Source organism: Rutidosis leptorrhynchoides, chromosome 9 (assembly GCF_046630445.1).
Source record: "Rutidosis leptorrhynchoides isolate AG116_Rl617_1_P2 chromosome 9, CSIRO_AGI_Rlap_v1, whole genome shotgun sequence".
Classification (NCBI taxonomy): Eukaryota; Viridiplantae; Streptophyta; class Magnoliopsida; order Asterales; family Asteraceae; genus Rutidosis; species Rutidosis leptorrhynchoides.
The window spans coordinates 245,872,329-245,887,973 of NC_092341.1; the positions used below are offsets into that span (position 1 = coordinate 245,872,329).

At 36.0% G+C, this 15,645-nt stretch overlaps 2 protein-coding genes across 2 annotated transcripts; both read right to left on the minus strand.

The window, feature by feature from the left end:
* Window positions 1–1,476: 1,476 nt before the first annotated feature.
* LOC139865803 (probable manganese-transporting ATPase PDR2) lies at window positions 1,477–10,443 on the minus strand. The gene is made up of 22 exons (XM_071853903.1): window positions 10,286–10,443; window positions 9,773–10,052; window positions 9,539–9,628; window positions 9,119–9,309; window positions 8,398–8,470; window positions 8,134–8,306; window positions 7,870–8,041; window positions 7,133–7,237; window positions 6,936–7,046; window positions 6,758–6,844; window positions 6,481–6,663; window positions 6,345–6,395; window positions 6,150–6,275; window positions 5,592–5,671; window positions 5,182–5,290; window positions 4,980–5,108; window positions 4,789–4,854; window positions 4,576–4,647; window positions 4,042–4,193; window positions 3,835–3,946; window positions 3,626–3,742; window positions 1,477–2,782 (listed from the first exon to the last, which is right to left on the minus strand). The coding sequence occupies exons 2-22, from the start codon at window positions 10,019–10,021 to the stop codon at window positions 1,745–1,747; spliced, it is 3,486 nt and encodes a 1,161-aa protein (XP_071710004.1). The 5' UTR covers window positions 10,022–10,052; window positions 10,286–10,443; the 3' UTR covers window positions 1,477–1,744.
* A 972-nt stretch (window positions 10,444–11,415) lies between these two features.
* Window positions 11,416–12,566, minus strand: LOC139868649 (uncharacterized). The gene is made up of 3 exons (XM_071856980.1): window positions 12,479–12,566; window positions 12,027–12,246; window positions 11,416–11,731 (listed from the first exon to the last, which is right to left on the minus strand). Exons 1-3 carry the CDS (start codon window positions 12,564–12,566, stop codon window positions 11,416–11,418), a joined length of 624 nt encoding a protein of 207 aa, XP_071713081.1.
* Between the last annotated feature and the right edge of the window lie 3,079 nt (window positions 12,567–15,645).

Below are 15,645 nucleotides of genomic sequence, written 5' to 3' on the forward strand. Positions count from 1 at the left end.
ATATCTTAATTTTTCATGTCAAATTATGTCTAATCTCCTATTTAATCTTAAATTTCATTTCATGTTTTTTCTAATCAATTTCACTCCACATTTTTAAAATCGTAATCATTTCAAATCAACATATTCAAGTCGATCGATATAGTTGTGTATGGATATTGAATTAATCAGATTTATATACAACTTCCTTTACATCATTTTATTATTTTCGGAGTATTTTTTTTTTACAGCTGTTAGTTAGGGGTTACCTAGGAGCGACTTAACACCCCTGATAGAAATTTAGAGGTGCACAAACCGGATAAAAACCGGATCGGACAAAACAAAAACCGTATTTTTGTCCTGTTTTTCGGAATCGGATTTTTTCGGTTCTTGACCGATTTTTCGGACTAGAAGTCGATTTTACCGGTTATATTTTTACCGGTTCCATTTTTTTAACGTTTGAACAACAATAATATCATCAATATAAACAAAAGTTATAATGGTTAACACAATCAATAATATAAATAACAATATTTTTATACCACGAATCGGGATGAAACCAATAAGCGGTAATGGCTAAATAAGAATTTGTCGTTCCGCTTAGTACGCTCCAAACATCACAAGTTATAGAAACACTATGTTTATATGTTCGAAATCGTTCAATTATATCTATTTTAGCTTTTTTCCCATAATATAAAAGTGTCACGTCTAAGAGTAGTACGAATAACATTGTTATATCGCAGTTGTACTCACTTTTGAATTAGCTCCGTATGCCTTGGATTGTCGAAGTGGTTGAAATGAAGCCCTTGTTGAATGAAAAACCTTGACAAATCTTGCCGAAGAACTTCAGCATCGTATACAAAAATCGAACCATCCCGACCAAGTGTATGTTGTGTCGGGTCTTCGTTTCCATTACAACTATTTTCAAGATGTTTTCTTAACGTAGTGTTACCCGAAACACCTAGGAACTTCAAACATTGTGTACAACGAGCTCTTTCGTTACCATCGTTCATTACACACAACTCGAATTTAGACGAAACGTCACCTTTTCGACTCGTATTATTAATGTGGTGAACATCAGCGTTGATGTAACCACTCGTATTATTAATGTGGTGAACATCAGCGTTGATGTAACCTTGTGAAGATGTCCTAACGGAAGCGGAAGCGTGTGGATTATCGATTATAGGATTAGTAAATAAAAAGAGCCGGATCCAAATCGGTTTAAAACCGAATCGAATTTTATCCGGTTTTATCCAGAAAAAAATCTGTTTTAACGGATATATCTGATCCAATCAGATCCGGAACGGATCCAAGATCCGGTTTCATTCATTCGTATGTCCGGTTTTTTTCGTGTGCGGATCCGGAATTTTCAAACGGATCGGATTAAGCCCACCCCTAATGGAATTAGTGTTCCATGCAGAGCCGTCACTCCCTACAGCATAAGATTACTTAAATTAGCAAAATGAAAATACCTTCAGTTCTTTACACACTTGGTCTAACTTGCTGAAATAAGGATCTCAACAAATAGTTTCATTCGGTCTTCATGATCCCTTACTGTTGTTAATACTATTGTCACTGGTACAAAGTAAACTGATAACGAATGATAACTTTTCATGATACTTTCTAGGTACATAAGCAAAATAAGCAACTAGCGAAAAATGGGGAACCAAAAGTCGCCCTACTTTGTCGTATCAATACACAACTTAACCTAGTTAAAATTCCAAAAAGTTTCTCTTTTGCATATAAATTGTATAATAAAAATGATCCCTCATTGAGACTTTTTGTTTGTAGCATCAACTGATTTTGACTTCTTAATTGTAGGCATTTTACCAGGAAAGGCCCACCTCAAGAACCTTTCCCAAGTGTAGCATCCAAAGAACATCAATGCAGCCCATATCAAAAGCTTATCACGCAATTCACGTGGTAAAGGCACCAGCTTTAACCAGTCGTTCAAATCCCGAAACACATCGGATGTGATTACGGTGAAGAACACGACAGCACCCATAAGTGCCAACTTAAAGGGCTTGTTTTCTGATATACTTTGGTTAAACGGGTGACCCATGTAGTTAACTGCAAACGTAGCCACTTGAATCATCATGCTCACCATGTACGAGACGGTGTTGACTAAATTGCTCTCGAATTCAGAGTCTGGCTCAATGCATTCATCTGGCATGTGTTTTGAAGCTTCTTTAACGGATGAAATCAAGAAGAGTATATGCATAGCAAACTGACCCAATAGCGAGAGGAAAACGTAGAAGCAAAACACGTTAGGGTGGGGCCGTTCGGCGGAGAGTGTCGGCAGCGGGCGAGCATGTGAGATGAAGAGGAAAAAGGCGGCGGTGAAGACGCCGCTAATTGTGGCTTGAACATCTCCTAGTTTAACGCCATCCAAGTACATCACACTAAGAACATAAGCGGTTGCAAGGCAGTTAAGTCCTAGAATCTTGAACATTTGTAAGGTGGTTACGAGAGTGGAACGGCCCTGGCGGATGATGTCGGTGGTTGGGGAGACCGATGCATGTTTAGCGGTGAAAGGTGACGCCATTGATGCATCGCCGAGTTTGACAATGGGAGCTGACCGACCATCATCTCCTTCGTTTAGCTCGTCCATCATCTTCTTTAGCTTCTGTCTTTGAGCCTCTGCTGGAGTCAAATGACGGTTACTGGCGGCTGGGGTGATGCTGCTGGAACTTGGTTCAGTGGTGGCCTTAGGTTTCTTCGGTTTAGTTGGCTTTGTTTCTGATGCGGGCTTGTCACCAGGAGTTGGAGGAGGTACTGCATTCAGTAAAGCTACACCAACATGCGCCTAAAAACATAGATAACATCAATATTCAATACATAAAACATGCTCAAAAGTAGAGGTGGCAAATTAGGTGGATCGAACACATTGGGTACATAACAGGCGACTTTTTGTACAGATTAGGTTGGTTTACGTTTTACAAGAAACGCTTTTGTCAAAAAAAAAAAAAATAAATAAATAAAATAAAAGGAAATGATGTACATGACTTGTATCAAATATATGTTTTTTATGAACAAAATAAATAAAATAATTAAAAGATTTCATGTATAACACTTGAGCGAAGTTCGATCCATTTGACTCAGTTGACCTATTTGAAAAGTTTCCCATTAAAGCTAGGTTTTCTTGATTTTTCCAGCTGATCTAGGGATGTTGATTGGTTCAGTTTACGATTTTCTCTGTTTTATTTGGTTTTAAAAACTTTAAAGGCAAAATCGAAACCAACCGTAAACCGAATTCAATTCGGTTTTGCTTAAAACTGAAAAAACGAAAAAAAAACATAATTTAACCGAAATAATCATAATAAATCAATTTAAATTTGACTTTTAAATTCAAATAGATTAATTTTCTATATTTATTTATAATTTAATATATTATTAGTTGAATTTGGTTTTCAGCTAAACCGAATTCGAATGAACCAAAAACCGAATTCAAATTTGAAAACTGAACCGAAACCAAACCAAAAATCGAATTCAAATTCGGTTTGGTTTTTGCGGTATTCATACAGTTCTGTTTTCGGGTTAATCGGCTTGAAACCAAATTGAACACCCCTAATTTTGATCAGTTAGAGATACAACATAAACTCATTGGAGGTCAGAATGCCAATTCCAACGAGAAGCCATCACAATTTACCTGCTTCAAAGCTCCAACATCATTAGTGCCATCACCACACATCAAAGTGATCCGTCCGGATGATTTAAAAGTGGTCATTATGAGTTCTTTTTGTTCAGGGGCCACCCTCGCAAATACCTGACATTTGACAATGCTTTATTAGCTAAATCGATAAACTTGCATTTTGAATTATCGATCTCATATTTATAAATGTAATAAACAGTTACAACCTTTACATATGGAATAACTTTGGCAACAGCAGAGGTCTGGAGCAGCATTTCAAAGCAATCACCTCCAATACAAAGGTCATGACCCTCGGCTAAAGCCTCCACCATTTCCTCACTGCAAACAGCAACGTCTCAAACAAAATTTTAAATAAATAATAAATATAAATAATTATCCCAAAGGAAGAAGATATCATACAGTGGTTATGTTACCTGTAGCTCACAATTTCTGTCTCATCAGGCGAAACCCACTCAAATTGTTGTTTGTTCTTTGTGGGGACAAGAATCAATGCAGGTTGTGAAATTATATTAACTTGACGAGCGACATGGCAAGCCGTTAGTGCTTGATCACCAGTAATCATAACCTGATCACAAAAGTTGTCCCGATAAGAGCACAATATCAAAAGTTCAGTAACCTTGAAAGTGGGTTTATTTAGGGTATGTTTAATCTGGAATGTTTATAATATTAGCAAAAGGTCGAAAGTGTCCCATATCCATGAAACCTCCAAATTACTTCTATGCAAACAAGATCATTATTGATGAAATAATCAAATAACATAGTTTTGTAATCAGGCATGAACATTATAATAACATATAATGTGATATATAACTGGCCAGAAAGTGTTTTGGGTCAACCCGATTAGACCCATAATAATACAAACACCATGTTTTGATTAAAATTCAGCTATTTTATAAAAATAAAGCTTTAAATTTCTGTTGTGACAATTTTAACTAGATACCACTCACCAAGTCATGTGACGACTTTTTCAACTCAAGCAAGACAGTGGCAGAATCGGTTCTGATGGGACAATTAAATACCTGAGGTCAATTCGATGACAAAAAATATTACAAATAAGAATATTGATGATTGATACAACATGGTAAAATAGAATAAAAAATTAAAGTACGAAATAAATGAGTAAAAAGTGAACTCTTGATACTTGATATATATGTACATACCGCAAAACCAGCAAAAGTGAGCCCAATTTCCACGACCTCCCTATCCAAATTTCTAGCTTCACTTACCTATAACCATTGAACAAAAAGGAAACCACTTTGTGAAGAAAGATTACATATTCAAAATAATCAAACATACAATTGCAACAAAAATAAAAAATAAAAAAAAAATTCATAAAAAAAATAAAGGTTACCGTCATATCAGGAAGAGTCTTGTATGCTAAAGCCAAGACACGGGATCCTTGACGTGTATGCTTCTTGTAAGTGTTCACATAAAATGCTGGTATATCATTTAGTCTTTCTTGAATGGTCTCTGGTGCACCCTGAATTACAGCATAACATACGCTTTCAGATTGAATTGAGTACAAATAAGTGGTGTATACTCATCTTACATACCTTCACAAAAGCATAAAACTGCTCTTCTGTACGTACAACAACAGCCATTCTTTTCAAGTGAGACGCAAAGTGATGTCTCTGGACAATTTGGACGGTACTGCCACCTCCCCTGCAAACAATGTGAAAGAAATGGGTTGCAAGTTCATAGAGACTCTAAATTTGATTTCAAAATCGGTTTTTCATATGTATACGTTGATAATTTAATATATTAGTTGAATTCGGCTATGAATTCTGTTTTCGGATAAACCGTATTCGAAAAAGTAAAACCAAAAACCGAATTCAATGTTGAAAAACTGAACCGATAACCTAATTCAAATTCGGTTCGGTTTTTTCCGTTTTCTTTCGGTTCGGTTTTGGGTTAATCGGTTTGAAACCAATACCGAACAACCCTAAATTAATAAATTCCCTACTTCTTAGGTGTGGCCCTCTCATCAGATCTATAACTCCACTCTATCCCTTTGATTGCAGCCTTCTCAAGAGGATCACCGACCTACAAGCAAAAAAATTGTTATAAAGATACAGAATGTTCCTAGAGAACCGAACCAAATAAATTTGAAATGAAAAATTATAAGGCCTATTAACGTATGGTGTAGAGTTATAAGATGTGAATCCGTAGGAGAGCTCATTAAACAAGGCATATCAAGGACATTTTTAACAAACAATAATAAATCTTCAAGAAAGTGTATTTCATCTACAATCAACATTCACCACAGCAAATGTCTTCTTGTCAATGTAGGTAACAAAGAAATAACATGTTTACCCTTATACCTTCAATTGTTTTCTGAATACCTTTGATATGCGGAAGTATCAACTTTATAACATATTGTAACATCATATTAAAATCAGCAACTTCAGCTAAAAGCGTTTTCAGTTGATCATGAAGGTATGATTAAAAAGCATAGTTGCCTATTTACATGAATTAAACGAAATATCCATTGATAGAGAAAACAACGATAACAAAGGCGTACCAGCTTGTTGTCCACAAAAACCAGGGCATGACAAGAAGCGAGAATTTCTAGAGTGCGAGTAGGCACTTTTTTAGTATCTGTTTCTAAATCTGTATCGTCACTCAACCCACCAACTCCGGAAAATTCCTAGAAATAAAGGGGCAGAAATTAGCGGAATACTTTACCATGTATACCAAATATATGTAACTGACATACCATGTCATCAGATGTCAAAGTTCCCGTCTTGTCAAAACAACAAATATCAACCTGCATAAAAATATAATATATATTAAACCAAAAAAATGTAAATGACACTTAACCAAATTCACATAATTAAAGCAGCCTTACTCACCTTCCCAGCAAAGGGTATACGAAAAGGTTCTGTACAGAAAATACCACGTCGTGCAAGTGCAATCAAAGATGTATTAACTGCTATGGACAATTCCATTGGCAACTCAGGGGGAATCACCGAAGTTATAATTAAGGAACAGCTCAGAAGAAGCTTGTATCGACTCCTATTTGGGTCCTCAAGCCCCTACATCAACATTTATGGTAAAAAAAAATACTTTAGATAAGCCTAGAAAACAGGATTAGTCTACACACTCAGTCGAGATAAAAAGTTAGTTTACCTTTTTAAGTACGTAACCAGCTGCTATTATTGCAAAAACAACTAAGAATAAAATAAAAAGTCCACTCTCCCAGCTGTTTGCAGTAACCTGAAACATACAAATTTGTCAATAGGATAGGTTATATACACAAAATCAGGACATCAGCAATTGTCAATACATCATCAAATTTAAATATTACCCTCTCAGTTGAGAACAAAATAGTTCGCATCAGTTTCCCTTGGGTTGTCTCAAAACCAGTTCGCAAAACAATTGCTAAACAGCCACCATCAGGAGTTTTCATATGAAAGGTCTGAGACGATGAACAAAAGGAAAATGATAATAGTGAATAACAGACTAAAACCTATAACATAACTGGATGTAACGTATCGCAGAAACCTTATCAGGAGTATGCTGCAAAATCTTTGTGCCACCAAATAGAATATGGTTTTTATCTCTTTTAGAAGACAAACGCTCTTCGGGTCCTCTACCCATAATTGACACCTGTAAAACATCCATTTGTTACACATTCACAAAAGTCTTGGCATATACATAAGTGCACTCCCATAAAACCACACATAAATGCACAAGGTAGTAAAAGTCACTGGTCGGGACTAGTCCGGGATCTTTAGGGACTAATCGACCAAGTCAGAGACTAGTCAGAGACCAGTCGGACGTCGACCAAATTCGACTTTGAGTATATTTGACCTACTTTGACCCGTTTTGGGCATATGAATCCAAATTTGAAGTAATAAATCTAACTTTGACAGCCAAGTCGGATACTAGTCGGGAACTAACTGGACTACTTGAAAGTCCAGACCAGTCGGAGATTAGTCGGCCTAGTCGGGGGACAAGTCGGACATTGACAAACTTTGACTATATTTGACCTACTATGACCCGTTTTCGTTTGGGCATATAAATCCAACTTTGAAGTAATAAATCCAAATTCAACCACCAAGTTGGAGACTATTCGGAAACTAATAGGACTACTTCAAAATCCATACAAGTCAGAGATTAGTCGGCCTAGTCGGGGGACTTATCATTTCAACCATGTAGATGCATAAAATTACAATAGTACGAAGTATATAGAAACAGAAAATGACACAAAATATCGAAGAAATATCATAAGCAACAACCTTCCATTGGGGGGTAGACTCGCCTGTGAGGATAGCCTCGTTCACGATAGCATTCCCTGCAAGAATAAGCATGTCTGCGGGGACTGCTTTTTCCTCACCATCTTGACCAGCAGCACGACCAACGGATACAATATCCCCAGGAAGAAGCTCTGTCCCTGCTACCTTTGTCCACCTGCAACAGAGAAAGGCAACATAAGTCAACAATTTACAAAGACGTATGCACTGTTAAGTATTAGTGAATTCCCATTCCGATAACAAACTTACTTCCCACAACGGTATGCCATTAGTATCTGAGAATCTACTCTAACACGTCTAAGCTCTGATAGAGTCTTCAACCGACTTTTGGCCATTGTTGACTCAAACATAAACAGCATAAAGAGTGTAAACAGACTATAATACCAATATTCATCTAGACACCAAAGTCCCACACAGAAGACCTGCAAATCAAAGGTAACCATTTAATAAAAAAAAAAAGATAATACAAGCAGAGGTCGGAAACGGGTCGCCGTTGGAGACAGCATATCAAACCTGAAATACAAAGAAAGGCTCCATGCAGTGTTCTTTCATCAGTTTCTGGAATGTTGGCTGTGGATACTCAAATCTACATAGATGCAAGAAAATATAAATAAGATAATAGTAAAGAATGAGTTAGTAGAAAACCTGTTAATATACATTGAAAAACACCAGAAAATAATGTGACCATCAATTATATGCAAATATGGATCTGTCTAGAGGACTAGAAATACAGTTGGTGAAACAGGTTGTAACATGGGTCAACCATCAACTGCACACTGAGGCAAACTAATCATGCTTGCATTAATATTAATACACAAACAATAATGTGGTGAAATGCAAGCCTATACATAAAAACTACTGTTCTTGTTAAGATGTCCCAATTCAGTTGAAAACAATAATGTGGAGTATGGCGTCACCATGTTATTAGCTCAGTGTTAAGCTAAGATGCAGCAATATCAGTTAAAAAACCTCCATTTTTGCTTGACAATGCACATGTATACAGACAAGCCATGATTAACAATAGACGACAGAAATTACTAAACAAAACATAAAATAATACAATACAAAGCTCCTAAGTAGTTATCACTCTAAATCGACTACAAAATAATGTGGAAAAGCAATAGGCCTTATATGGCAGCAGGGTGAAGAACTCGTCTCAGGTATCTCAAGTATGAATACATTTTAAAGCTCAAAAGATTAGTTAAAAAGCAAATGAAAAAGTAAAGAAACTTACACATTGCGTCCCCACTTCTCAGCAGCAACTTGAACTTTAGCTTCGGTACCATGTCCAGTGCTTCTGAGATAGTAACCAAAAGTTTCCTTGGATGGGTAAGGAAGCTTACAGAAACTTTTTTTCTCATTAGAATAAATGAAGCACTGCTTCCGAAAATCAAAATAGATCTCCTCCGTCGTAGACCCTCCCAACTGAGAGATTCAAAAAACACGTTGATGTCAAACAATCGATACATCTAACTTCAACCAAAATCACAAATTTTTGAAGTAACGCCATTTCCTATTCTACAATCTAGGAATGGTACTAAAAACCTATAGTGTATAAATAACTTGATAAAAATTTAATCAGTCTTTCAACTAGTTCCCATATAATGAAACATATAATGTTCCGATAACTATGTGTATCAGTTAAAGTTACAACCTTTCGGAAATGAAGTGGTACTACTTCCTTAGAACCACAAAATTTAGCTGGAGTAATTTTGCATGCATTTGCCTGATTAATATCTTTAACCTGCCAAAACAAACAAATAAAAGCTTTAAACTTTCTTTCATAATCCATTGCAAAATGAATTACAACACTAGATCACACATCAAACTCCATGATTATGAATTTCGAACAATGGTATATCACAAAATTTCACAGTACCCCACTAACCTTCGAATACTGAACGAAACATTTAAAATCCACGGACCATACAGTAAAGAGAACCACCAAAATGTGGACAGCTAACAAACCACCAAAAATGATAAAAGCATCAAGGAAATCAAAACTCGGCACAATAACAATCATCCATGTCGCATATAGTATCGCAAATGGCCATGAATCAAGTCGCCACGGCCAATGCCTTTTCCTCAACAAATCAACAGTATCAACTACTTTACCATTGACATGAAACCTCGTCATCACTTTATATAATAACAATCAATAACCTAATCTGCAACAAAATAAGTATAATTAATAACCTAAACTGCAACAAAATTAGTATAATTAATAACCTAAACTACAATAAAACACGTAAACTAAACAAATTAAGTATAAACCCTAGCTCAGCAATAACTGATCATTACAAATTAAGTATTGAGTAAATCGGAAACTTGATAAACCCTAGCAAATCGGAACTATAACAAGTAAAGGTAATAACTGAAAATTGGTCAGGAATTGGCTTACTAATGATAATTGAAGATAATATAAGCGTGTCTGTATGTATAGGTGTGTATGAATAGATATAAAGGGAGATAATTTAGGGTTTATAAATAGTGGCTATGGTGGTGCCTCCGATTGAGGGGTATGATTAGGGCGGAGATCTGGTGGAAGGCGCGATCGGAGGTAACACCAAGAAAGAAGCGCAGAGAACTAACGGTGAAAGATTAATAGCCCTTTAACTTTGTTGTAAGTTACAACGTCAGTCCTTACACTACTTCATTCTTACACATGTAGGCCTATGCGTATTATGAGATCAAATTTTTATGTAAATGTTGAGAGAGTGATAAATGTAAATGTAAAAGTTTTTTTTTTTAGGACAACTAAGTGTTATTTTACGACAACTAAGTGTAAATGTAAAGTTTTTTTTTTTAATCCTTAAATGTTATTTTCCTTAATTTTTCTTTTTTTTATTCTTATATCAACCAACCATATGCTTCTATCTATATTAAAAAAAAAGATACTATGACCAAAACACCCTTACACTACCTTTTTTTAACTGCTAAAGAATAATTAAATTAGAAAAAAATGCTCCCTAGCAAGGCGCTAAGGGAGTAATAACAAAGGCATAGCAAACCATAAGTTACAATTAGAAACTAAATGACTCCTATTTTAATTCAACGAAAAGCAAGTAATCTAATAACATCAAAAAAAGTACTTCTAGTACAAAAAGAATCATTAAAAACAATGTCGTTTTGAAATCTCCAAATCGCCCAAATCAAAGTCATCGCCGAAGCTATAATACGATTCTTGATAGTAGACGATAGTCGAATCCCCTCTAGCCATTCAATGAAAGTATCCCATGAAGTAAAAGAAGGCATGGACAATTAAGTCAAACCCGCAATCTATACCAAAGATCTAAAGCCAACGTACATTCAAAAAATACATGATCATGCGTCTCTATAGCGTTGTTACATAGCGGGCAAACAATAGAATTAATATCTAGTCCTTTCGAGGAAAGAATCCAACGAACAGGAAGAGCATTTGATCTTAGTTTCCAAAGAAAAATATTTACCTTTCGTGGGACAAACTTAAACCAAGAAGTACTCGTCGACGTAGCAGGAAGTGATGCACGGTCTAGATAAAGTCGAGTATCTTTAACATAGAACAGACCATCCTATAATATCCCTAGACCAAGTCCATTTCCAAACACCGTTACCCCATTTATCCGCAATAGTATCATCCTTATTGATATCTAAATGAAAAAGACGATTGAATGTGGAAGATAGTGGCTCAGTTCCACACCAAGGGTCGTGCCAGAACCGCATGGTGGTTCCCGAACCCACATTTAAACGAAATGCATTAATAAGCACGTTGTCATTAACATACGGAAGAGAGAAAACATCAACAACATTGGACCAAACCGCTGCACCCGAAGCCACGTAAGTATCAAAACTCTTACCATGTATGGACCTGATAATGGTCACCCATAAATCATTCGAATTTGATAAATACCGCACTGACATTTATGAAGTAACACGATATTGAAAGCCTTTAACTTTCCACATTTAAACCGCCACAGTCCAAGGAAGCTAAGATTCTCTCCTATTTAACCCACGACATCTTTTTAACCGAATCGTTACCGCCCCAAAAAAATCTTGCTCGAATTGCTTCAATCGTTTTTAACACTTTTTCCGGACACTTGAATAATGACATGAAGTAGAGTCCCAAGCTACCCATGACAGATTTCACTAAAGTCAACCTTCACCCGGATGAAATTAAGCAAGCCTTCCACGAAGATAAATTGGTTCGAAACTTCTCAACCAAAGGATCCAAATTTTTAATCAACTTCATATTGGAATCAATTGGAATACCAAGATATTTAATCGGGAATACGCCCACTCTAGCACCTGAAGTCGCAGCAAACGAGCTTATCTCGTCATTTTCCACACCTATCCCAAAAAATGTGAGACTTAGCAACGTTGATCCTTAAACCCGACACCAAGTAAAAAAATTCAAATATAATGAGAATTCTGTTTAAATACCGCATGTTCCAATCTGATAAGATTATAACGTCATCCGCATATATAAAGTGAGACAAGCGAATATTTTCCGCCCCAACATTAATGCCGTGAATATAATTTCATTCCATGGCCCGATGGAAAGCTAGATGAAGACCCTTCATAAAAATAATAAAAAGAAAAGGACTCAAAGGATCACCCTGTCGAAGTCCTCTTTTAATATCAAATTCTCGAGTTGGACTGCCATTAACAAGAACGGACGTTTTAGCATAATCAAGACATCCCATTATTCAAGCACACCACTTCGCACCAAAACCTAATGAAGATAACATAAACATTAGGTAATCCCAATTAACAGAATCATACGCTTTCTTAAAATCCACCTTAAACATGAGCATCTTTTTATTCGATTTTTTGTACCATGATAAAATCTCGAAAAGCATCAACAGGCCATCTAAAATCTGATGAACTGCAATAAACATTGACTGGACCGAGCTAATTAGTTTATCAATAACAGCGAGTAACCCGTTAGTAAGGACTTTTGAAGCAATCTTGTATTAAAAACCAACCAATGAGATCAGCCGAAATTTGTGATAAGGACCGGATTCTGCACTTTCAGAATCAATGAAAATAAGGCAGATTTGGCACCTTGTGGCATGGTCATACTAAAAAAAATGAACGAATATCCCTGCACATGTCAAACTCAAAAATGGCCAAAAAATGTTTAATAAAACGAAAAGAGAAACCATTAGGACCTGGTGCTTTCGAACTACCACAATCTCAAACAGCACGTTTAATTTCTGTTTCATCAACTTCTATTTTAAGAAAATTAGCTTCATTAGTAGAAAGTTTGTAATGAGGTTGAATATAAGAAAAACACTCCTGACTGATGCTTATCAAATTTAGATTTGAAATAATCAAAGAATCTATCTTTTATCACACCAGGATCATCCACCCAAGCACCATCAATCATCAAACCATTTATACGTTGGACACTTCGTTTACATTTTAGAGAACAATGAAAAATTTTGAAATTTTCATCGCCCTCCACGTCCCATTTAACCCTAGCCTTTCGTAACGAATCCATATCAACTAATTTCAATAAGTCATCACGTTCAGTAAACAATTTGTTCCTTAAGGCAATTTGATCCTCATTTGCATTACTTTGATCAATAATAATGTCCAAGTCTTGTAACTGTTGCGATAGTTGTTTCAACCGCGTGGACTCCGTGGACCGAGACAAATGGATCCAACTTTTCAAATGTGCCTTTAGTAATCTGAATTTTGCCACAATATCCAAATTATTATCTACTTTAATCGTACACCATGTAAATCGAACAGTAGCATCACGACCAAACCATGAATAAAATATTTTGAAATTAGTTGGACCAAATCCACTTATCTTGAAAAAGAAAAATGGGAGAATGATCTGAGTCCCATCGATTCAAAAACGAACCCTTCAAATCATCAACAACATTAAACAAATTATTAGTAATAAAAAGTCTGTCAAGTTTGCTAAATTTACTACCGGCCTTATTTCGATACGTGAACCGCAAACCACCAAGAGGGATCTCATACAACACGTTACCCTCGATGAAATCATTAAAAACTTGAGAATCCCGAGAGCAAAACTCAGAACCACATCTATCTTCTCTACATCGACCGAGTTCCAATCCCCCATAAAAATGTAATCACCTGAATGCGAAGACATAAAAGCAGAGAGTTCATTTCATAACGACATATTATCCGGTATCAATTGAGGAGCATAAACATTAACCAAAAAACCTCGACATTCTCTCTAATCCACGTGCCTTTAACGACTACATAATTTTCATTACACCACATGCTACTTTTCGAAAATGCATTCGGATCCCATATAGCAATTATGCCACCCGAGAAGCCACAGGCGAAACATAAGGCATAATCAAAATTAACATTTCCCCATAAAGTTTTCAACCGAAACATTTAAAGTTTAGACTTATTTGACTCTTGAATACCCAAAAATTGAACCTTCAACGATACACACGTCTCCCGTATCCTATTCCTTTTAACAAACATCTCCGACCCGCAACTATTTAGTAAATAAAATCTTCATTTGAAACGGTTTAGTTCGGTAACACGTTGCTTGAGATTCACACAACCATTAAGATTGTAACCAAGAAGTTCACCAATCCCAAAGATATCGTCACTCAAATCAGGACGATTGGCCAAAATATTCTTCTTTAGGATCTTGATTCAAATCCATAAACAGTGTATTACAAGTAACTGAGCAACCGGATGCATGTTGTCCCATTCGAAAATTATGCTCTTGCGTGTAACCCTTATACTACTACCCTTTACACCACTTTATTTACATCTTTATAGTATAAAATGATAACACTTAACCTTCATATCATATATTCACTTTACATTTGCACTATAAGCTGATAACATTGTACCTTCATATCATATCACATACTATCATAAGTATCATATATCTATATCAAACAAAAATATAACAATTTCAGAAGAATTAAAATGCTCAAATATCTAATTACTTGTTAACATAATTATGGACAACCACCATAATCAAGCTCTACCCAACACCACACCAACCACCATGACCATCCTCCACCAGCAACTACTCTCGGCAGCAAACACTGACGGCTACATCCCGAAAAAACCACCGCCAGCAGCTACAACTGTAATCACCATTATCTCTCAGATTAGAGAAAATTGTACGACTACTTCCGGCAACAACAAACGGGAGCCACCATCGCCACTCAGATATGAAATAAAAAGTAATGTACTTTATGTTTATTTTCTAGTTTTACCCTTACTATTTCTTTATCTTTTATCTTATCCACATACATTCAGGGCATAATATAACTTAATATATCTATTTACAAATGTGAACAATTAATTTGGGACATTTCAAAATGAAATACTGGACAATAAATTAGGGACTGAGAGAGTAAGGGTCTGTTTGATAGCTTCTGAATGATGCCATTCAGATCTGAACACTGAATCGGTCAGCATTCAGGGTGTTTGATTTGCAATAAACATCACCTCTGAATGGAACCAAAACCTCAGAATCACTCAGCACCTTCACACACTCTGAACCCCCCCTTTCATTCAGTGCAAGTATTCCATATCTACCCTTGTAAGCAACTTCAATCTCTTCAACAATTGAATCATTCTCCACCTTTCTTCTAACCCAGCCATCAACAACTCAACAATACACCTCTCTTCATCCCCTTAAATTAGGGATTTTTCCTTCTTCCATTTGAACCGCTACCCACAAAATCGATTTTGTGATTGTCAAACACAAGCAAAGTAATTTTATCAATTCGTAAAAGCAAGCTTATAGATACTGTTCAGTTGATG

Excerpts from the sequence above, each read along its gene's own strand:
- LOC139865803 (XM_071853903.1), bottom strand. The coding sequence starts at position 10,021 with ATGACGAGGTTTCATGTCAATGGTAAAGTAGTTGATACTGTTGATTTG. Across the intron at positions 9,310-9,538 it reads TACCACTTCATTTCCGAAAG|TTGGGAGGGTCTACGACGGA; the intron begins GTTGTAACTTTA and ends TGAATCTCTCAG. Across the intron at positions 3,743-3,834 it reads AAGTTATTCCATATGTAAAG|GTATTTGCGAGGGTGGCCCC; the intron begins GTTGTAACTGTT and ends GTCAAATGTCAG.
- LOC139868649 (XM_071856980.1), bottom strand. The coding sequence starts at position 12,566 with ATGGGATGTCTTGATTATGCTAAAACGTCCGTTCTTGTTAATGGCAGT. Across the intron at positions 12,247-12,478 it reads TAAAAGAGGACTTCGACAGG|GATCAACGTTGCTAAGTCTC; the intron begins GTGATCCTTTGA and ends GTCGGGTTTAAG. Across the intron at positions 11,732-12,026 it reads GCTTGCTTAATTTCATCCGG|GTCCATACATGGTAAGAGTT; the intron begins GTGAAGGTTGAC and ends GACCATTATCAG.